The 22,932-nt window shown below is 39.9% G+C and overlaps 1 protein-coding gene across 4 annotated transcripts in view; it reads right to left on the reverse strand.

The window, feature by feature from the left end:
* npas3 (neuronal PAS domain protein 3) overlaps positions 1-22,932 on the reverse strand; it is a 374,776-nt gene that overhangs the window by 213,298 nt on the left and 138,546 nt on the right. For all 4 annotated transcript variants that reach the window (XM_026151150.2, XM_026151153.2, XM_026151151.2 and 1 more), the window contains one exon: positions 5,904-6,148. In XM_026151150.2, the coding sequence (XP_026006935.1) occupies positions 5,904-6,148 (245 nt within the window). The remainder of the gene's footprint in view (positions 1-5,903; positions 6,149-22,932) is intronic.

Below are 22,932 nucleotides of genomic sequence, written 5' to 3' on the forward strand. Positions count from 1 at the left end.
ACACCCTGGACAGGTCGCCAGTCTGTCACAGGGCTGTTTTTTAAAACACAACTTTGAAAATACACAATTTTTCCACATTAAAAACTGCAGTGAAAGATCCTGAGCTCGCATTCACCCACCCACACACACCTGATATTCCTCATGAGTCTCGTGAGCTCATGCACTGAGCCATAACTAGGTATGTGGATCTTATAAAAAATGCCATAATTTATTTTTTAATAACAGAGAGAGAGGATATTTATACAGAATGTAAAGCAGCACAGATATGAACAAGGTGTGTTTACAAGGAGTAGGGTGGAGTTCGTATTTATGCCGGTACCTGTGTGTTTTCTTAATATCCTTATATGTGTATTTCTCTGAATATTGTCAGAAAAAAGTATGTGCAAAACTTGTGTGTGTGTTTGGATTAGTGCGTATATTGTTTGTTTGTGAGTGGAGTACAGTGAGTGTGTGTGTCTTGATTTTTAGACTGGCTCATGAAGTGTGGCATTTTGGTGTCTGCTGCTCTCTGCATGCATAATGAATAGCCAGGTGTCGAAGGGGGTCACACACACAGGCACGCACAGACGCACGCACAAACACCAGACTGTCAGACAGAAACAGAGACCCTCAAAGCTTTTCATACACACTACCGGACACACATACTGTACCTGCATATGCAACCACAAACACCACCATAAATTCACACATAAACACAACGACCGACATTCACCTACGCACTTAAATAGTGAGCGGTCAATCGTTTTTACACACACGCACACACACAAAATGGGCTGGGTGTCAGGATGCTCCAAAGGTCACGGTTGTTTGTGTGGAGTCCTGTAGCAGATGTGGAGACTCTTACTGACAGGAAGTCAAAACCTCCCACACTAAACTGTAGAAGAGCAACTGATGGGTCAATTACTGCAAAGGTCAATGGGGGAGGAGGGGAAGGTGTACAGGGGCATGAAGTGCAAGGGTGGAGGAGGATAAGGAAGGAGTGGAAGAAAGGTGATTACAGGAAGTGGATGAGAGGATGGAGGAAATGGAGAATGGGGAGAAGGAAATAGAAAAAAGTCAAACGGAGGTTAAGAAAGTGAAGCGTTAGGAGTGGGAAAGGAGAATCAACTGAGGAGGAGAAAGCGAAAGAGGATTTAATATAGTGCATGAACCAAAATAAAGGAAAAGACGAAGAGGAAAAGGTAAGGAAACAGGAAGGTGGTGTGAGGGGAAAAGGGGAAAGGATAGGAAGTAGAGGGGAAGAAAGGGAAGGACACAACATGAGGTGAGAATGAACAAAACAAGAAAGACAACAAACACGACAAATGGAAAAGAAGTTAGAAGAAAAACTGAATTTAACTGAAAAGAGGAGAAATATAAGTTGGGGAAAGGAAATGGAAATGAGAGGAGAAAGGATAAAAAAGGAATGCACAATGCAAGCACACATATCAAAATCATGTGATCAGAAATCATATCTAATTTTCCTTCTTCCTTTTGAAAAGAAATATTAAAAAGGAAGAAACAGAGATGTGTACAGGATGGGGAGGGGGAAGAGAAAAGAAAAAGTGCTAAAGTGAAAGAAATTAGAGGAAAAAGAGAGAGGAAGACAGAGAAAAACTAAAACCAAGGAGGGAAAAACAACAAATGAGGATATTGTCAGATGGAAAAACAGAAAGAGTATGGAGTCATAAGTAGGAATACTACACACACACACACACAGACTCACACAGAACGATCTTCATTACCTGAACCAATGCAGAGCAGCTACACAGAGGCCAAAATCAATAATTCTCTGCTGTTCCAAACACTGCGAAACACACAAATACACAGACGCGCACGCACGCACACACATAGGCTGCAACACACAAAACAATTACAAAGTAAAAAGTCACATAGGCATGGATGCACATACACACTCGCACACAGTCTTCTAGAGAAGGATATTCATTCATTAGTGTCAGTCAATAGGAGAGAGAGTAAAGACAACCTAAACACGCACATACAACCTTGCAGAGAGAGAAGCATATCATGTACTGTATATGTTGTGTGCACAAGAGGGACAGTCTGATTGAATTGCTGTGTGTGCGTATGGACATAAAAACCTCACTTTGCACTTCTATTTAAGCAAAGTCTGTTTTGTGTTTTTGACCTTCACACTGAGGATTTGTTGATTTTTTATTTCTAGGACATCCACATTGTCAGGTTTGATTTTATCTGTGTAATAATGAGACTGTGAGCAGTTTTCTCAGTTGGTTGGATAATTGTGTCCCTTATAACGGCCAGTGTGGCCAGTCAGAATTAATATAAATGAACAAAAACAGTCTAGAAATCTATTTTGGACAGGGTTTCCTGAAAGTATCACACAGAGGCAATCACAAAGTTAAGGTTCTGAAAATAAATGAATAAATAACAAGAAGTCAAACGGAGGATTAAGGGTTGTTCATATAATATTTGTACCTCCACACACGTGTTAAATGTGATTTAGTATGATGCTGTCTTTTGCAGGGCTGTGTTACAGGAAGTATACAACACACAGCCCTGAGAGCTCCAAAACAACCCAGCACACACTCACACACATGCACACATTATCTGGTGTATACGTTTTGGTTCTGTTCATTAAAATGCATGCGCCTCTTCAAAGCGCTGCCGACAATGATGCCATCTGCTGTTGTGCGGAGAGGGCATGTGTGAGCACACACATTAGACGTGCTCATGTGTAGAAACACCCATACATACACCTTACCTTTATTCACTCACACTCAACTACAGTCTCGCTCTGCGTGTACTCTTGTTCTCAGGTAAATATGGTTGTACTGTAGTTCTTACAGCACACACAAACAGTGAAACGCACTGTCGCCCCTAGAAATTTCAGACAATTTGCTTTCATCTTTGGGTCATTCCTACAAGCCCAAATGTCCCCTTTAAAAGCAAACGCTCCTCTTCTCCTTTAAGTGCGTCGCACAAAGGGGCCATTTCAAAGGCAAATTCCACTTAGATTCACAAGTGCTGTGTACACTCTGGTACTCCAGGCAGAAATTCATCAAAGCTTAATGTTCCCTTCACAGAAAAATCACTTAGCGCTGAAGCTAGCCGTGTGTGAGTGAGTGTGTGTGTGTGTGTGTGACAGAGAGAGAGACCGTGGTGCGTTTCTGCAGCTTTTGCAAGTTGTTTGATAGCAGTTTAAAGAGCCACACAGTCGCTGCAATGCTGCTAGCTGTAAGCCTGATACGCCTATGTTTGCGTGTTCACTTTCATTTGAATAAAAATGTTCGTTTGAAGACACAAAGATGAGCTTTTGTGGAAACTAAATTGGGCAGTAAAGCTGTTGCTATGGCTCCGCTTGCACTGGCAGCTTTTTGGGTGAAAAGAGGTAATCTGGGTCAAAAATCAATCAATCAATCAAAAAAACTGTTATTATGCAAAAACTTCAAAATTATGTTTTAACTTTAAATGACATACAATGTCCAAGGGTAATAAAAAATGTAGTGAGGATCAGAAAGACAAGAAAAAAACTTAAAAAGGCTTTGTGCTGAAATTAGCACAGGGGAAAAAAGAAGAAACTGGTGAAACAATATTGAAAGCTTTATATATTTTTTCTCCATATGAGAACAAACTTAATGCGAATTTTCATTACCAAAAAAGTAATTTGTGAATAACTTCACTGGGATTGTCAGAGAAATTTAAAAGATGCCTTTATCAAAGGTATCTCTGATAAAGCTAGGTGTTTGTAACTTTATCTATTCAGAAAGAATCTTTCTCACTTTTAATTTAAAAGTTTTAACAAAACTGCAATATTTTTTGATGGAATCCATAAAAAGTTGAAACTCATCTATGAGTGCTTAATTCAGGGGTTTCCAACTCCAGGTCTCAAGGGCCAGTGTCCTGCAGGTTTTTGATCCAACACAGCTAACACAGACTTAAACGGCTAAATGAGTTCTCCAGAGGCCTGATAATGAACTAATCATTTGATTCAGATGTGTTGACCCAGGGTGATATCTAAAAACTGCAGGACAGCGGCCCTTGAGGCCTGGAGTTGGACACTCCCGGTTTAAATCATTTAAAGCTGGAATTATTGACTGTAAACTAAAAAAAATGGATGTAATAACCATGAAGTCACCCACCAGTTTACAAAGTTATATTTTTGATGTTTTGAAGTGAGCATTTTTTAAATACAAGCTAGGCCCTCCCAAAGGTATACTGTGCTTTATCCTCCCTTTTGACTTTAATGAAGAACCTAAATGTACAAAATAATCATCGTTTTGCATCCAGTATAACTTTAAACCATCAACTGAGGCAATAAACACATCAGGAAAGCGTTTAGTGAAAGTACGGGTCAAGAGAGCTGACTATACAACTGGACTTTCCCTGCTGACCATTAGATATAATACACAGGGGTAAGAAAAGCACTTTTGCCGCAGTCAGTGAAAAATCACAAGTGCCAAAATCATAACAAATGAAGTAAAAAGAAAAAAGAAGTTTATATCAAACAGTTCTTTAACACACAAAGTTAAACTTAGCGTCTTTCACATCCAGCAGTCAGGTCTACTCTCATCTCATCCGCAATATTTACATTTTACACAGGCGCTGCTTCAGTCAGCTAAGTAGGCAGTGTTTCGGTTTTGCCGACACAGTGGGTCAAATGTCTAGAATGAAACAAGGATTTATTCTGTCCAGAGTTGGGCTGTACCATTCTACCACTCTATGGTGGTTTTTAGGACAGTATAACACAGTTATATTTATAGTTATAGTTTATTTATTTATATAGCACATTTAATTACAACAGGGTCCCAGCATTCCCTAATGAAGTGGCAAACCACCTCTAGATTATGTCAAGCCAGTGCAATCTGGACTTGCATTCTCCTGAGGATTAATTTTATTTCCAATAAACAATGTCACCACTTTGTATTTAGCTTGCGCATCATTTGCAGCTAACTGAACTCAAGTTACATCTGTTCTCACACAGGTTCTGATTTTCTTGCCAGACAACTGTTTCGGTACAACACGGTGAATCAAGCCAGTTTCAAACCCTTTTCTGTTCACTAAATCAGCTATAATCACATATTAAACGTCCATTTCGACAGAAAATCTGAAGTTGTGAGTTGCTAAAGCTACACTAGTCATTTGCAGTCAACAGTTCTTAAGAACGCAACCAATTTTTCTTCATCTGTGAAAAACAAAGTTGGAAGAAAGAAAAAAAGCATAATCAAACCTATTCCAGTATGCATGAATGGTGAAAAAACGGAACCACAGGCTTATTCATAGTGAGAGAGAAAAAATCCTTATCCAGTTTAGTAGACTTTAGCATAGGTTTAACTTTTCAGACACAGGAACCACATCCCTTTTTGTTAATATGTAACCTATGGCTGCAATGCAGCATACGTGTGCTAAGGTTGACCTTTTACAAAATGCAGTCTAATCTGTTGTTTAGGTATGGAGAGAGAGGAATCAATTAGTAATGTTTTCCATTAGTAGGAACCAGCTGCCCAGAGGGTAAATACTTTTTTACTCGTGAGGCTGACTATGGATGTAGTGGTAACCTGTAATTTCATTGCCTTGCATATATTTGTATGTCTGAGCTTAATTATGATTTGATGTGACCAAGTGTTCAACTGAAAAGTTCTTCTCAGGCTTTGATGCATCAGAAACAAATAATCAGTGTGTCAGTTAGCAGCAGCTCAGTGGTCTGAGATGTTGGCTAAGTCTCTGCAGGTGTGGCTTATAAGTTACCATGATTCAAATAATCAACAAGCAAAAGAAAAATATATATATACTTGTGCTAGGACACGAACCAACTACACTACAAAGAACATTTTTAATTTGAGTTTTTATATTTCAGATGTTTTATTCCTTAAACAAGCTTTTCTTGGTTCTTAATGATTTTTTTTTAAATACACAGAACCACACGTTTCCAATGTGTATTCTACCTTTGACCGAGGTGTTGGGCGGAGGTCCCTCAATTCGCAGGTTCCACGGTGGGTCTCCCTGGTTGGCGAAATCCCTCATCTTCAGATAGCTGATGGTGAGCCGGATGATGGAGGCCTTGTCCAGCTGGCTGGTGATGGCACCTGGCAGTGGCAGCATCTTGGCCAGTTCATAAAACTCAAAGTTCTCTTTTCCCCGACGCGACCTTGCCGCGTCCCGTGACTTCTCCTTCCTCAGAGCCTGCAGCCTGTAAGGAGTAAAAAAAAAAAAAAAGTTAAAAGAAATCTGATCACATAAAAGGGTTGTGCAGAACGTGATTTTCAGTAATCATCGGTGATGGGAATAACGGCATTACAAGTAACGGCGTTACTTTTTTCAGTAACGAGTAATCTAACTAATTACTATTCCTATCGTTACAACGCCGTTACAGTTACTAACAAGAAAATGCGGTCTGTTACTATTTTTCAACAAACAGACAGTTGGAGCTGTGTTCAGCTTACCGCATTTTATATCAGCTGCACGGAAGTAGCTGTAAGTAATCTGAACGCTACAGCTTTAAGCAGCGGCGCGCTCCCGCAGACGGCAATCACGATCACTGTCTAGCACAACACCTGGAGCTAAGGGAGCAAAACAATCACATGAGTGCTGCTGTTTGACTGAGGAAGAATAAAGTAGTCGAGGTAAGCCAATCACATGACCACTTAAAGACAAAGCAACAAGGTGATATTTACCAGTTTTTAAATTGTGTTGATAGGCCACGTAAAACCAGAGTCATGATAAACAATATATACGCGGCATTTTTTCCTCAATAGTTTCGTCACGTTTACTGTCTAAGGACAGCGCAGCGAGCACTCTCTGCTTATGAGCAAAAAACCCCAAACAAACAAAAAAAAAACAGGGGAAGTGTTAGGAGTGACGTTTGTGACGTTTAGCGTGTTTGGAGTGTGTACCTAATGTGTTGTCTTGTGTAGTTAGTGTGTAGTGTTGTCGATAGTTTTCTGTTGTGTGTCAGAACAATGAGGCGACTGCTGTCTCCAGGTAGAAACAGGAGTGATACACCTGCTGCTGTCAGACCTGCAGGTATCAGGCTGTGATGTTCTCCTTTATAGTGGACAGAAATTATTTTTTTGGAGTGGCACAAATAATTTGTGTGGCATCTTATTGAATAAAGAACAGCTGATTGTTCTGTAAATAGTTTGAAATGGTTATTTAAAAAATCAAGGTAAAAGGTAAATTGATGCAAATAACTTTGTTGTTTGCAAAACTTGTGCACAGGATTTTAAAATTGACCATTTATATTTGCATTTAAAGTTATGAAATATGATTCATTAAACATGTTTAGTGGTTGTTACAGTGAAAAATATAACTTTTTCTACTCTGATTTTATGTTTTTTGTCTGATTTTAGATCAATTGTGTTAATGCAGTATGTCAAAATGAAAACATAACTGTAAATTCAGACACGTGAGGTTGTGCTGAAAAGGATGATACCAAACAAGGCAAAGTAAATAGTTTTTAAAGGTGAAATGTAGAGGAAACATCAAAAGTAGTTAAAAATGGCCAATTACACGCTGGACCCCAGAGGGTTAAACTTTTTTTTAAAGTAACGCAATAGTTACTGCTCAAGTAAATAATTACTTTTAGAATATTGTAACTCAGTTACTAACTCAGTTACTTTTTTGATAACTATAATTAATTATAGTTGCCCAACACTGGTAATCATGTGTTACTGGAATAAAAAGCTTAATAAACATTCATAAGAGAAAAATGATAAATTATGCCCATAGATACAGTATGGTAACAAATATGGTGTGGTTTTAAAATGGTCTTCAAATAATGCTTTTACAGATACAGGAGCACTCGAAGACACACACAACACCTGTCCGCCACGGCCAGTTTCACCAACACTGCTTTAAACCTTTTTTTTTTTTTATCTTGAAGAAAAGGATGAGACATTTTAATTTCAAGTCACTTATATTATATTTCTATTGCACAAAATCACAACAACAGTCACCTCAAGACACTTTATACTGTAAGGTAAACACTATATAATCATAGAGACAACCCCAACAATCTGACAACCCTGCATGAGCAAGCACTTGGTGACAGTGAGAAGGAAAAACTCCCTTTTAACAGGAAGAAACCTCCAGGAGAACCAGGTTCAGGGGTAGGAAGTAGGACTGGGCGATATATCGAGTTTTTTAAAATATCAATATATTTTTATACGAGATATAAGATGTGACAATATCGTTTATATCGATATAATATATATTACGTTATAATTATATTTGTGGAACCGCAAGTTTGCCTCTCTTTCGTCCACTTTTGTCTCTATGCAACGTTACTCGGCCTCGCCTCTCTCCTTCACTGAACACAACTCCCCCTCCCCCATCGCTTCACCTGCAGGCAACGACACGATGGATACAGCAACGGACGGCGTCAACGTGTTAGCGAGCTAAGCGCGCTAATGACATACAGCCCCTGTGAGCTGCATGGCCTAAAATCCTTTAATTTTCTCAAAAATCGACAGTGCGCCTTATGTATGAATTCTGGTTGTGCTTACTGACCGCGAACTGATTTTATGTGGTACACAGCGCTTAGCAATCTGTCAAAAAATGTTTTAGTACGACTTTGCAGCTGCACCGCTTGATGGATTGTCGGAGCATTACGGCTACCGTGGTCTGGAGCCTCGCGGAGTGATACGTACTGTGCTTCAACGTAATATTACCGTATTGTGTGTATATGGACCACAAATGGCACCTGTAAGAGACGTGGTTACAAAGAGGATTTCAAACTCCAGGCTGTCGGTCACGCAGTAGAACTTTTGGGAACAGAGCAGCTGTGAAATCTGTCTTTGTTATTATCCTCAGCGTCTGTTAGTTTACATTTTGACTGAACAGTTGTGAGCTTTTTGTTATGCACAAAAACAACATTGTTGTCTTTTATTTATTCATGTACATCTACGCTGTATGTTAATAAAAGTGCCTGTGTGACATCTGGGACACAGCTTTGACTAAGAACTCTCTTTTTGTTCTTACCTTTTGGCTTTAAAAAAATATCGAGATATATATCGTATATCGCCATCCAGCTAAAAAAACATTGAGATATGAATTTGGGATCATATCGCCCAGCCATCTACCTAGGGGTGAGGGAAGGGAGACAGGACACAAAAAACCTCTTTACACCTCTTCACCAATACAAGAGTAATGTTGCACAGAAGCTTACAAATTCATGACCATCACAAAAGAATATTATCAATTACTATCATTATTCTTGCTTGTTACACCCCTTAGGTTGCTTCCTTTGCTACATGACTGTGTGAAATCATGCAGCAGTGAGCTCAGAGTAACCAAAAAGAAATTACAGCACACTCTGTGCTCTCTGATTAAAGCCATGAGTGAAAGAAAAAAATGCAAAATTGGTGTCCTGTGTTAAAATTCCCTTTTTTGTAGACCCCAGTCTCCTCCCTACATTATTATAATTACTACAGCCACCAGAGGGGTTATCTTTTAGAAGTCACTTCACAATAAAACAACTGTTCATAATAACCAGTTTAAAGTCACTTCTTGGGGGCTGTCTGTCAGTTATATATTACCCATTTTAAAGTCTCTTAGCTCTTACCTCTTAACTTTATGACTTGTTGATTTCTTATTTTCTTTTGATTCCTATTTCCATATCAGGTAAGCTACTTGTGATGTATGCGACACACACACACACACCGTTTATGCTCTTGATCACGTTTTTATTTATAATAACAATGCACCGTGACAGCTCGTCCCGGTCCAGCCCGCCTCCCCCTCGACTCTGCCGTCACTATATAGACACACAGAAGGAAAACACTCATGGCACAATCGCCACGACCTGTGGCTCACCTGCCTCCCGGTACCACCCCCCTGAGCTCACCGCTCCACCCCTCCCCTAGGCTACGCCAGGGACCACCCCTCCGCCACACTACTGTAGCGCAATGCCCTTACTCCAAAGTTAGACTTTTACAGAAGATTGTCTCTGGCCCCTCTCTCCAGTTCAAACAGATTCTGGCCTGTGCCAAAGACAGCTGTTCTAATATGGTGACTGTCTGGTATAGCGACTGACACAGTAGCTTACTTTTTTGTAGCACCACAGCAGACATTTTGTCGGTCTTAATGGTTGTAGGTCTAGTTTGTAGGTTCAGTGGTGTTTGCCTTTTGATATGGTAAATGGAAATAAACTAAGATTCCACACTAATTAGCATTTGCACATTCTTCTGGGGAGGGAAATCTAAACACTTTCACATTAAACTGTCACGTCTTCTTCAGTGAACGAAAGAAGGAAACTACACCAACAAAGATCACCCTCTTTGCTAATCCCATTTCCTCCCTCTTTCTCTACTTTTCTTCATATTAAAACTACACTTTAAAGCACCTTGCAATCTGTCTCTCTGTTTATTCCATAACTTTCTTTTCATTACTTTTCCTCTATCACTTTCCACCCTATTACTTTATATCAAAGAATGACTCTGTTTATTCTCTCCCTTTCCCCCTCTCTCTCACCCTTCAACAACAACAGTGACGACCATACTTTCCTGCAGCCTCTCATCATCATCGGACGCCGTTATGAATTAACTCGGCAATAAATCAGCTGCTAAAAACCTCTGTGGGCTTCCTGCCGGCAACACACACATACGCACACGCACAAAGACAGGAAGACAGGTGATTAATTTTTGCTGGAGCTAAAAAAAAAAAAAGTGTGAGAGAAAAAGTGTCTGTGTGTGTGTGGGGGGGGGGTAAAGAGAAGAAGAGGGATGAGATGGAGGGATAGCGGACAAACACTTTAGAGGAGGAGGAGTTGTTTAGGGCTAGAGATGAAAAATGGATGTCATCTGGCAGAGAGTATAATTTTCATACTGTTTGTCATTTATTTATCAGGGGGAACAAATAGTAAATGGAAAGAAGAGGTTGACAAAATACAGTACTTTTTCAACGTATGTAATCACTCCCTTTCTAAAAAGTTGCATTTTATTGATTTTTTGACTTTTAGTATTATTTTTTAACATTGTAACACATTCTATTTATAGCATTTGAGGTACAGCACAGCACTTTACAGCTTAAATTAAATCATGAATGCTGTCAATTCAAACAGGTGCAAGCTGATGGCCTCATAAAAGAGCTTATCTCAATGCCAGTCCCATCAGCTGATGCCTCAGGTGATAGATTTCTACACTTCAAACAGGCAAATGTCACACAGAGAGCAGTATTTAACTTGCCTTGGCCTGCCCACAGCTGCAAGCTGCTTTGCAACACACCTTCACCCAAACTCATTCTTTCATGGTTATGTATGACTTCATCAATTCCATTTTTATCTTTAATGCTTATTCGGTTTCATGCATGCTCTCCTGACCATCATCTTGACTATACAGAACCATAAAAGTAAGAAAGGAGAGGCTGAGAAAAAACATTACCATGCATATACAGTACTATAGCCTTTGATATAAGTCAGCTTTTGATGTATCACAGTTGCTGAAAACCAGTGCTACAGGCACGTTGTCACCATTTGTAACTCCAGCTATTAGTCAGCAGAAAAAAAGAGAAAAAAGGAAAATCCACTAAATGTTTTTGTGAGAAAAAACCCCCACTACATTTACTATATTTACGCACACAAATCTGTCCACTGTGTGTATGAAGTCAGCACTGACGGCTGCTGGGAAAGCGAGGTGCAGCCAGGCAGACGGAATTTATTTGTTCCGCAAACTTTGAAAGCATTATGTTGACGGACGACAAATATGTCTTCATGTCTGTCTGCTGTTTGCAGCTGTGCCTGTGTAGAATATGTGTGTGTGTGTGTGTGTGTGTGTGTGAGTGTGTGAGTGTGTGTGTCAGTGGACAAGGAGGTGTGTTTGACCTTGACTCAAACAGACATATTTATCATGTACCGGCTGAGTAGGTAAATGCAACACTTGTTGTGATCGGGGCACGTGTGTGTGTGTGTGTGCATGGAGATGCTTGGGTCTTATAAACATGAAATGAAACTGTGTCGTAAAGTTCAGCCGGGTGACTTGATGGTGTTTTAAAGAGCTTGTCACGGCAGGCGAGGTGTGCGTGTGTATGTGTGTGTGTCATGTCGTAAAGTTCAGCGAGGTGGGTCGATGGCTTTTTAAAGAACTTGTCAGCTGAAAGGAGGAGATATGTGTGTTTGTGTGTGTGTGTGTGAGAGAGAGAGAGAGAGCAAGAGGGCGTGTGTGCCTGACTATTTTAAGAGCATGTAAGCAGAGAGCACGCTGGGAAGGTCACTGAGTGGCTGAGGTTTAACTTTCAGGTCAACTGGAGGTCAAACTGGCTATCAGTCATGTCACAGGACAAACTGTTGCCAAGCAGATTTACTGTCTGATTTAATTGCAGGTGACAGTATTATAAGCAGAGATGTGTTGGTAGGATGCTTCGTCTCCCAATTCCATTTCAACCATCAGAAACTACTTATGTAAGTCCTGAAACAATACAAAGGGTAATTTCAACTTCAAAAGAACTAGACATCCACATCAGAAGGTAGGTGTGTTGTGGTGGCAAAAGACTTTTGACCTATATGGCCAGAGTCTTGTCTGTGATCCTTTTAAAATGTAGCTTTCACTGTTTGGCCAGGTTTAGGCATAGAGGCTGATGTTTAAAATTATTTGAAACCTCACTAACACTAATAATAACTTTAGTTTAGACAGGACATGAAGTGAAACTGAGCCAAGATACTGGCAGCTCGACTGATCTCCAGCTAGCCCAAATTAGCGCATGTTCCAGTAGATACCCTTCTCCATATTAAATTGACCAATTTCATGTGGATAAGACTGTTTAAGCTGCTTCCCTCTACAATCGCTGTTGCAGCTGCAAGCAACTTTCCAACCCACCCCTATGCAAATAATAGTCAGAAATATTTCCGATATTTCCAAGAGAGACCTGGTTATTAAAGGTGGTTACAGGGTACTTCTGAGCAGTTTCCTACCAGATCTGCATGGTTTTTCAAACCAGCATGGGACTATTTTCAAAACAGTATGAGACACTCAGACAAAATATAACATGCAAAAACCGAATAAAATATACGTAACACACCAAATGTTTCTTATTGTGTTGTGTCACTATATTCCTCAGAGACCAAAGTTTATTTTATGCCTGCAATCATTTGATTGAACAGAAATCCATTTTTTGTTCCATTTATATTTCACAATATAAACCCTGCTTAATTTTTCTGCTCTTGTCTGATATCTGAGTATCTGTTTACATGATCAGCTCATCCATCTGCAGAGGCCAAACTGAGAGGAAGAATATTGCAGCATGCACTTCACAAAAATAACATCCACACAGGAATGTCTCTGATGAGATAAAGAGAAACACAGCGAGCAATATGAAAATAAAGAGATGAAGGCAGGAGATAAATGATTCAGGAGCGCCGTGAGGTAGACAACAGAGAAATCTGGGGAGGTTTGAGGTCCTGACCACTGATAGCCATCACAGACAACCGATAGAAATCTTTTTTATATATAAATAAACACACACACGTACGATGGGTGTTAAGTTTAACACTGTGCAAATGTAAGTTTGGTTCAAATGGACATTGTATAACAATTTTAAATTAATCTGTTTGTTGTTGTTTTTTTCAAATTGATTTAAAAACAATAAGAATGCCAGTAATTACAAAAATGGTAAATATCAGCCCTAGTACCGTATTTTCCACACTATAAGACACACTTAAAATCCTTTAATTTTCTCAAAAATTGACAGTGCACCTTATAATCCGGTGCGCCTTATGTATGAATTTTGGTTGTGCTTACTGACCTTGAACTGATTTTATGTGCTACACGGTGCTCAAAAATCTGTCAGAAAATGTTTCACTATAACTTTGGTAAGCTATGAAGGCACACTGCTTGATGGATTGTCAGAGCATTGCGGCTACCGTAGTCAGGAGCCTCGCAGAGTAATCTGGGTCCAAAACTCCGTTCACTTCAGGTCCCAAAGTCAAAACGAACACTCCGACATCACTGAGAGTCGAAAACTGTCTAAATTTTTTCATCTTTAATAAAATGATTAGCGTTGTTGTTTTACCAGGTGTAACAATTGAGTTTAACATCCAGGCATCCATGAAAACAGAATTTATTCAATTTAACGGAGTTAGAAGTTAGCAGGAAGTTAGTTTGCTAGTTTCCACCTAAACATGATCTGACTGAGAGATTTCTGAAAAAATTAAAACGTACAGCTCTGCTGTCACTTCTAACATAAATGAAGACAGGAAACTAAACAGCAGTGATTTTTGTAGGGTTACTGAAGTTGGACTAGCTGGTATATAATGATGTACTACGTGATCGCTAGGGACACAGCTATGTTAGCATAACATAAACACAGTGAAGCTGGAGGGCGAATGCTAACTTTTTTTCCACTCGATAAAAGTTAATGGGATGGTTTCCAAAGGTTAGGGACAAATGCAATTGCATGGCTGGATTCTGTAAACGGATCAAACTAAAGTCAGGAGAACAACTGAGATAATCCATCCACAATACGAGGTTAGTCATTAATATACTGCAACAACATGGGAATAGATCAGCTGCGAGAGAATTCAACATTAATGAATCAATGGTACTGAAGTGGAGGAAGCAAGAAGAATGAGTTGAGTAAAGTTTGACTTATCTGACTGTTTAGTTTCGCTTAATGCGCCTCATACCCCGGTGCGCTCATGAATGGAAACAGACCCGTTCATCTACAGTGCGCTACGGTAATCAGCCGGGCATTGGACAATCCCCATATATCTGATTCTTACTACTTCCTAATACTGGTTCAGTTTGTGGAGGTTGCCAATGTCATTGTGTTTTATTATTTGACTTTAAAGTACACTCAGAACATGTTCCTAAATAAAGTTGTATTTAACAAAACAAATGCAAACATACTGCATGGTACATACTGCATACTGCAATTGCAGAATTTAGAGGATTGGTAGGAGATCAGTGGGGTTTAAGGTGTGATGAGGCCATGCTGGTCTTCTGGAAATTTATTAGACTTAGTCTAAGGCAGGGGTGGGAAACTCCAGGTCACCCTGGGTCAACACACCTAAATCAAGTGATTAGTTCATTACCAGGCCTCTGGAGAACTTGAAGACATGTTGAGGATGTAATTTAGCCATTTAAATCAGCTGTGTTGGATCAAGGACACATCTAAAACCTGCAGGACACCGGCTATTGTGGCCTGGAGTTGCCCACCCCTGGTCTAAGGCCTTAGTCTGGGGCGTAGAGACTAAGGCCAGCAAGATTCTCCCTTGGCAATCTTGCTAGTTGGTGAGTGGTTGCTGCAAAAAAAACCCAATTTATCAGAAACTAATAATATCTTTCTAAAGTGAAGGTATTCCTATCTAACACGTTTCAAATGACGCAACTTTTGTGATGAACGGGAATGTTCGCCATTTTCTGATTTTCAGTATATTGTGAGTATTTGGAGACAAGTTGGAGTCTTCCACTCAAACTGCTAGTGACCAAAGCAATGGAAGGAGATTTCCAGTGCAGCACCATATTTGTTTATTTGGGGGTTTTTTTACAACCAGTTTCACTCTTGTGACTGCCAGAAAGATCCAGCAGCCATTTGCCAACCAGTCACTGAACACACATTTTCACCAAGCAACTGCTTGCATGAAAGCAGGTTGTGAGCAACCACTCTCAGCCGGTTGGAGAATAATATCTTCAACCCAGCTGCAGTGCCCATTCTGCGTCAGGTTACAAAAATCAAGAGGTGCGTCTGAAGTGAGTCAAAACAGTGTTCTGCTGTGCAACAGGGCCGTAAAACGAACTAAGATCAAAAACTATTTTAGAATGTAATGAAAAAAATATCACTTTGTATGGATTACAAAGTAATATGCTTAGTATCAGGTAGCAAGTGACTCGAAACTTTAATTACATATAGTAATTGCTAAATGTATGTGTAGTGAAGAATTCACTCAAAACATCTGATTTAGTAAGTTATAGTGTGTTGGAAATAGCTGCTGTTTTTTAGGGTTTAAATGATCAAATTCTGACATATTATTTAAAAGGGCCAAAAATAGAGAAAGAATATGAATGAGGGACCAAAAAGGAAGGAGAGAAAGAGAGGGAGTAATAAAGCTAAAGAAAAGAAAGAGCTCTGTCTCCTTCTCATCCTTATCTATTTAATCTTACTGTCCCTCTGTCCTCTGACAGTCTCTCTCTGTTCCTCTTGTTCCTCTCTCTTCTCCCTCATCTTTCAATTCAGCCATTCAGGTGACCCACAGCCGAGGTTCCACCCCGTCAACTCAGGCGAGGACGAGAACACACACACACGCGCACGCGCACATGCATGCATGCACGCAAGCACAAAAGGCCCTTCAGGAGGAGGGTAATTGCTTCCATTGCGATGGGAAAGGAAGGCAGAGAACAAGTGTCACTTTGGATTAAGCCCCGCCTGCTGACACAGCCATGGTGGTGAAACCCCTGCTCGCTATGTGTGCATGTGCGTGTGATCACTGATCAGGGGACTGAGTGCCAAATCCAATCTACCTACTGAGAGAGAGAGAGAGAGAGAGAGAGAGAGGAGGGAGGGGGAAAAGAGGTTGAAAGAAAGGCAGAAAAGGAAACTGAATATAAAGAGATATATGAAATACATTAAAGGGAGTAAACAGAAGAAAAAGAGTAGAAGGAGGAGTAGGAGTAGCGATAAGATGATGGCAAAAGGGGATAAAAGACCCAAACCCAAACTCTTATTAATAGAGGGGGAGAAGAAGGGCAAAAATGAATTAAAGAGGAGAAATAATGAAATAAGCAATAGGGCAACAATTTAGGTAGAATAATTTTCTGATAAATATTTAGTATCAAGTACAGGGAGGAAAAGATTCAGTGGCCATACTGATTACGAAGATACAATAACCATGTCGTCTGCAGAATTAAAACTAAAAAATTAAGGGATTAAAACTTGCTGTGACTTTGTGTGTGTCTGTGGCTGGGTGAGTGAGATGATGGTGTGGAGGAAGGGGGCCTAAAAATGATTTTTCTGCGTATGTTTGCACATATGTATACCCAACAACCAACCATTACGTGTTTAGTTAGTCCTGTTGTGAGCAAACAACAGAATGCAGCTCACTGTGTTTGTGTTGGTGTGTAGAGGCACTATGAAAACATGAACAACAAGAAAGAAGGAGAGAGAGAAAAATGCATGGAACAAGGTGAACTTAGGAAAACACTCTCATGTGCAATCATTGTGTATTATTTCAATTCTATTCTATTTTATTTATACAGCACCAAATCACAACAACTGTTGCCTCAAGGCGCTTTAAAGTGTAACATAAAGACTTTTCAGTAATGCAGAGAAAACAGAGAAAATCCCAACAATTATGTGAGCCCTTATGAGCAAGCTCTTTGGCGACAGTGGGAAGGAAAAACTCCCTTTTAACAGGAAGAAACCTCCAGCAGAACCAGGGTCAGGGAGGGGCGGCCATCTGCTGCAACTGGTTGGCGGTGAGGTGAGGAAAATGCGGTGGCATTATGGATGGGTTGCAGGCTTATCCACAAAGGTTGTGCCCCCTCAGTTGAATTCTAGTGGCATCTTTTTAGCGCTAAAAGGATTAAAAAACACATTACTAATACGTTTATGCAGTAACAAAGAGGCTCTGTGTCTCTCATTTGTTTGGGCTATGTGCAATCATGTGTGAATGGACAAAGTCTAGGTAACAGTATTAATGCACTCTCACCTATTCTCCTGTTTTTTCAATGTTATTATTATTTTTTTGAATAAGTGCCTTCTCTCGCTGGTATGCCAGATACATATACCAACACAGCTTGGCTTTTCTGCCATTGCCACAAAGTCAGTGTAGTGATAGCAGATTATACTATTACATGGAATGAAACATTTAAAGATTAACCTCCCACTTCCTTCTTTTTAGTATAAACCCTGCATTATCTTTTTGAATAAACTTTATTCATCTATTAATGCACAAACAGAGTGGAGGATTTGTTTTTATGTCCATGGTTTGCTCTCCAAATGGTCACCAGTTAAATGCCCCGTATAGTGAGCAGACAATCCACACTGTCTGGCTGCTGGAAGTTAATGCAGTAATATAAAAGCTCACTAAAAATCCAATAGTTTTTCCTGGTTTTAAAGGCTACTGCCCTACTAGCATACTATATCATACAGACAACTGCCAGCTCGCAGATCACACCATGCTCATGAATTTGATTTGAGTAGTGTAAGTATATAGCCATATTTTTTTACTCAATACTAAAACAGGACAGATACATTTAGCATCGCACACCTCCCTTTAAAACACTCGACAGTGACATAATAGCAGCAATGCATAAAGAGTTTTCCAGAAATACAAGATTATCAAGTCAATCTTAGCTCTTAAAGTATCTTATCATATATACTTTCTGCATACCGCTCGATTTTATTGTTTGAGGTATATTAAAAAAATAGATAGCAATGATGCCTCTATGAAGATACCCTGGCTTTACCTCCTACAGCTAAATACACACACACAGCATCATTTAATCATTCTCCACTAAGATTCTGTCAATGGAGGGATCAACATGAATTCCAACAGAGAAGTGGTGCTACATCTTACTATCCTAGAAAGAAAGTGTGACAGTGGGAAGAGTAAGCATAAGAAGAAGAGAGATATGGCAAGAATCGAAATAGCAAAGCAGCAGGAGCAGCATGAAAAAGATAACTATTAAAAACATTTAAAAAAAAATTATGGTTTAATTTCTGGAGAGGCTTGATTTCATAAAACAAAAACTTAAGAAACACTATGACCCGTTTAATCATACTTCATTTTAATCTTCAGAAAACTAGTATTGTGTCAAATTTTGAATGCAGACACAAATGTTGTCTATGGTATACATAAACTGTTCAGATAAGCTTGCATTTGTTAACCAGAAAACAATAAACAAATACAAAAAATATGCATTTCTCTGCAATACACTATTCTTTATGATGATACTGGTAGTTAGTTTGGCTTCATTTAATTTTTCTCTCTAGAATATGTTCTATGGATTGATTCACGCGATAGGTGTCTGTGATGGAAGGAAGAGAGACTCAATGATCTTCTCAGCTGTTCTCACTATTAGTTTTAGGGTATTGCAATCTGATACAGTGCAGCTACCATACCAGACAGTGATGCAGCTGCTCAGGACGGTGGTGAGAATGGATGGTGGGAGAGGGGCTTTTCTTAGCATCTGCAGGAAGTAGAGACGCTGTTGGGCCTTTTTTAGTTATGGAGCTGGTGTTGAGGGACCAGGAGAGGTTCTCCGCCAGGTGAACACCAAGGAATTTGATGCTCTTGACGACCTCCACAGAGGATCCATCGATGTTAAGTGGAAAGTGATCTCTGTGCTCGACTGAAGTCAACAATCATCTCTTTTGTTTTGTCCACATTTAGAGACAGGTTGTTGACTCTACACCAGTCTGTTAGCAGTTGCACCTCCACTCTGTATGCTGACTCATCATTCTTGCTGATGAGACCCACCACAGTCATTTCATTGGCGAGCTTGACTGAGCAGGACTCGACTGTGCAGCATGACTTGCTGCACAGTCATGAGTCAGCAGACTAAAGAGCAGTGGGCTGAGCACACAGCCCTGAGGAGCTCTCGAAGCACTTCATCATGATGGGTGTGAGTGCAACGGGACATTAGTCACTGAGGCAGGAGACTGAGAACTTCTTTGGCACAGTAACAATGGTGGTGGCCCTAAGGCATGTTGGGACAACAGCAGTGCTCAAGGAGAGGTTGAAGATGTCAGTGACATCTGTCTGGTGGTCTGCACATTCTCTGAGCACTCTCCCAGGGATCTTTTCTTCACCAACATGTCATTCTGAACATTAAACCGTGCATAGAAGTTGTTCAGCTGTTCAGCTCATCTGGTAGGGAGGCATCACTATCTCAGGCAGATGTTATCTTCCTGTAGCAGGTGATGGCCTGGATGCCCTGCCACATCTACCGCGTGTCGCCGCTGTAGATTCTTCTGCCATGCACGTGCTTCACTGCTCTGATGGGTTGAGACAGTTTGTCCCTCGCTCGAACATCCCACGGAGGACTGTTCAAGCGATCATTCAGAAATGGAAGGAGTATGGCACAACTGTAAACCTACCAAGACAAGGCCGTCCACCTAAACTCACAGGCCGAACAAGGAGAGCGCTGATCAGAAATGCAGCCAAGAGGCCTATGGTGACTCTGGACAAGCTGCAGAGATCTACAGCTCAGGTGGGGGAATCTGTCCATAGGACAACTATTAGTCGTGCACTGCACAAAGTTGGCCTTTATGGAAGAGTGGCAAGAAGAAAGCCATTGTTAACAGAAAACCATAAGAAGTCCCGTTTGCAGTTTGCTACAAGCCATGTGGGGGACACAGCAAACATGTGGAAGAAGGTGCTCTGGTCAGATGAGACCAAAATGGAACTTTTTGGCCAAAATGCAAAATGCTATGTGTGGCGGAAAACTAACACTGCACATCACTCTGAACACACCATCCCCACTGTCATATATGGTGGTGGCAGCATCATGCTCTGGGGGGGCTTCTTTTCAGCAGGGACAGGGAAGCTGGTCAGAGTTGATGGGAAGACAGATGGAGCCAAATACAGGGCAGTCTTGGAAGAAAACCTCTTGGAGTCTTCAAGAGACTTGAGACTGGGGCGGAGGTTCACTTTCCTTGTGCTTCCTTGTGCAACGCTTTTGGCAACCTGTCCATCGGCCATCAGCATCAGACAACGCCGAAGACTAGAGGGCTTGTTTCCATAGCAACCACAGGATGCACAGCACTTCCAGCAGTTCCTGCTGAGTTTTGTATGATGCTTGTAATTTAGGAGAGTTTGCCGTTGGTAAACACAGCCACCGCTTGTTCTGGTGTCCATGTGGCTCAGAAGTCCCAATGAAACATGTTTATATCATACTGTTAAGTATGACATGTTAAGTCTATTTGGAAACATGTCTGTCCTTTACATAGAGATTCATCCTGTCACCTCCCAATGAGCAAGATATTTTAAAGTTTTCACACTTTTCTATTTTAGCAACAGTTTGATACATGTTTAAATATTTCCACAGACTGTAAAGACAAACCATTGTATGTTTATTCTATATATTTTTTTGTAAATGGTCTGGTTCTTATGTAGCGGTTTTCTACTCTATCTGAGCACTCAAAGCACTTTACACAACTCGCTCATTTGACCAATCACTTTTTAGTGCTATCTAGCTAACATTCATACACACATCCACACTCGGATGGATGCATCGGAGCTCAACCCAGGGTTAGTATCTTTCCCAAGGATATTTGGCATGCAGACTGGAGCGGACTAGGATCGAACCACCAGCCTTCCGGTTAATAGATGACTTGCTCTACCACCTAAGCAGGTCATTTGCAGCATTCTGTTTGAGTTTGCAGATACATTTCTTACTTTTACAAACAAGCTTTAGTAATGTGCATGCCATCATATATTGTCCGCGATGAACACCTTTTATGACAGCCTTATCGTAATGCTTTTTATCTCCTTTTGTCTTTAAAATGGAAAATTGCATTTGCATTTGATAATCCCTAAAAATGCAGATTTGAAAAAAAGGGACTTAATATGTATTTTGTCAAATAAAACAGCAACCATATTCACACTGAATTATTGAGTTTATATACATAATATATTACATTTCGTAATATATTATGTATAGATTTTTAAAACCCGTTAATTTCCACTGTCATTTAGCCAATGATATCATTTATTCAATGAATGTTTATAATGTCCATTTTAGCTTCCAGACATTTAGTCATTTAATTTGACAACAGCAGTTATCTCCTTTTGAAGTAAACTTTAATGCGTCCATTCATTAATGCACAGCACAGCACAATTAAGCAAAGCTCATATGACTAATATGATAATGAACCTTATGGGGTAATAATGTGAATTTTATGGATATGAGTTGAGCGTATTAATTACTAAAGATGAATGGTTACGAGAATTAATCACAAAATCCAACTTACATAAATGCAGGGTAGCAAATTACAACGAGGCATCTTGTAAGAAACAGAGTTTTCAGTGTCAACCATTAATAAAAACAAAACAAATACACCCAAACTAAACACATTAATGAACACGGCCTCTATAATTCATGTTGGAAAATCAATCAGGTGCTGCTTGGGTATCATATTTCAGTTTAATCTGCCAGCTGAAGGAAAATAACAAACGATTTTCTTTAGTGGTGTTCCTGCCATTCATGTAAGGCTTCATCCATAGTACCGTCTATGGAGTTATGACTCAGATTAGTTACATCTAAATATAGTGGTATTTATCGAGTAGATATCACTTTATACCCACTCCATAGGCTAGTAGGCTGGAGTATACTACAGCATCACAAAATATTTCCAATACTCAAGTTCACAAAGCCAGTATGAGCAGAAAATTAAGGGTGTAGAGGTCTGTGTTGTTGATGGGCATGTAACATGTCTATCTATATGACATTAAACGTGTATCCTCCCGCAAACCTTCAAATAAAGCATTTAGTTGCTTAGTGTTGTTATAGATGGATGGCAAAGAATGTGAATTGAGATTTTACAGAATTCTCCAATACCACCTTTTTATCTGGGACCTTTGTGCCACTTTCAAAACTGGTCATTTTATTTTATGCCTGCAGTAGATTCTGAATTGATAATGTGGGTTTATTTTCTTATCCTGTACCAAGTAAATATTTTCCTTATAGCATTTATCTTATAAAACTGCAATGCCCTTTCCTAAGATGGAACTTTGAAATAGATAAAAGTTCAATTAACCCTCTCAAGGCAGGCGTTGCCGATTTGCAACAGTTAAAAAACTAACAACCTGATTACCCCACATACATATTTTATGAGTTTTTTTTACTCAGAGGTACCACTGCAGGACTTGGTTGTGCATTAGCAACAAAAAGTTTAATTTGAGCCTGAGAGGGTTAAATTACACATTGGACTGTACAGGACACAAACTCATCTGTAGATATAGTCATATGAAAAACTAAGAAAACCCTTACTGTTTCCACAGAAATCATGAAGGTAAACAACACCTGCTAATTCAATGCACTC

Source organism: Astatotilapia calliptera, chromosome 19 (genome assembly GCF_964374335.1).
Source record: "Astatotilapia calliptera chromosome 19, fAstCal68.1, whole genome shotgun sequence".
Lineage (NCBI taxonomy): Eukaryota > Metazoa > Chordata > Actinopteri > Cichliformes > Cichlidae > Astatotilapia > Astatotilapia calliptera.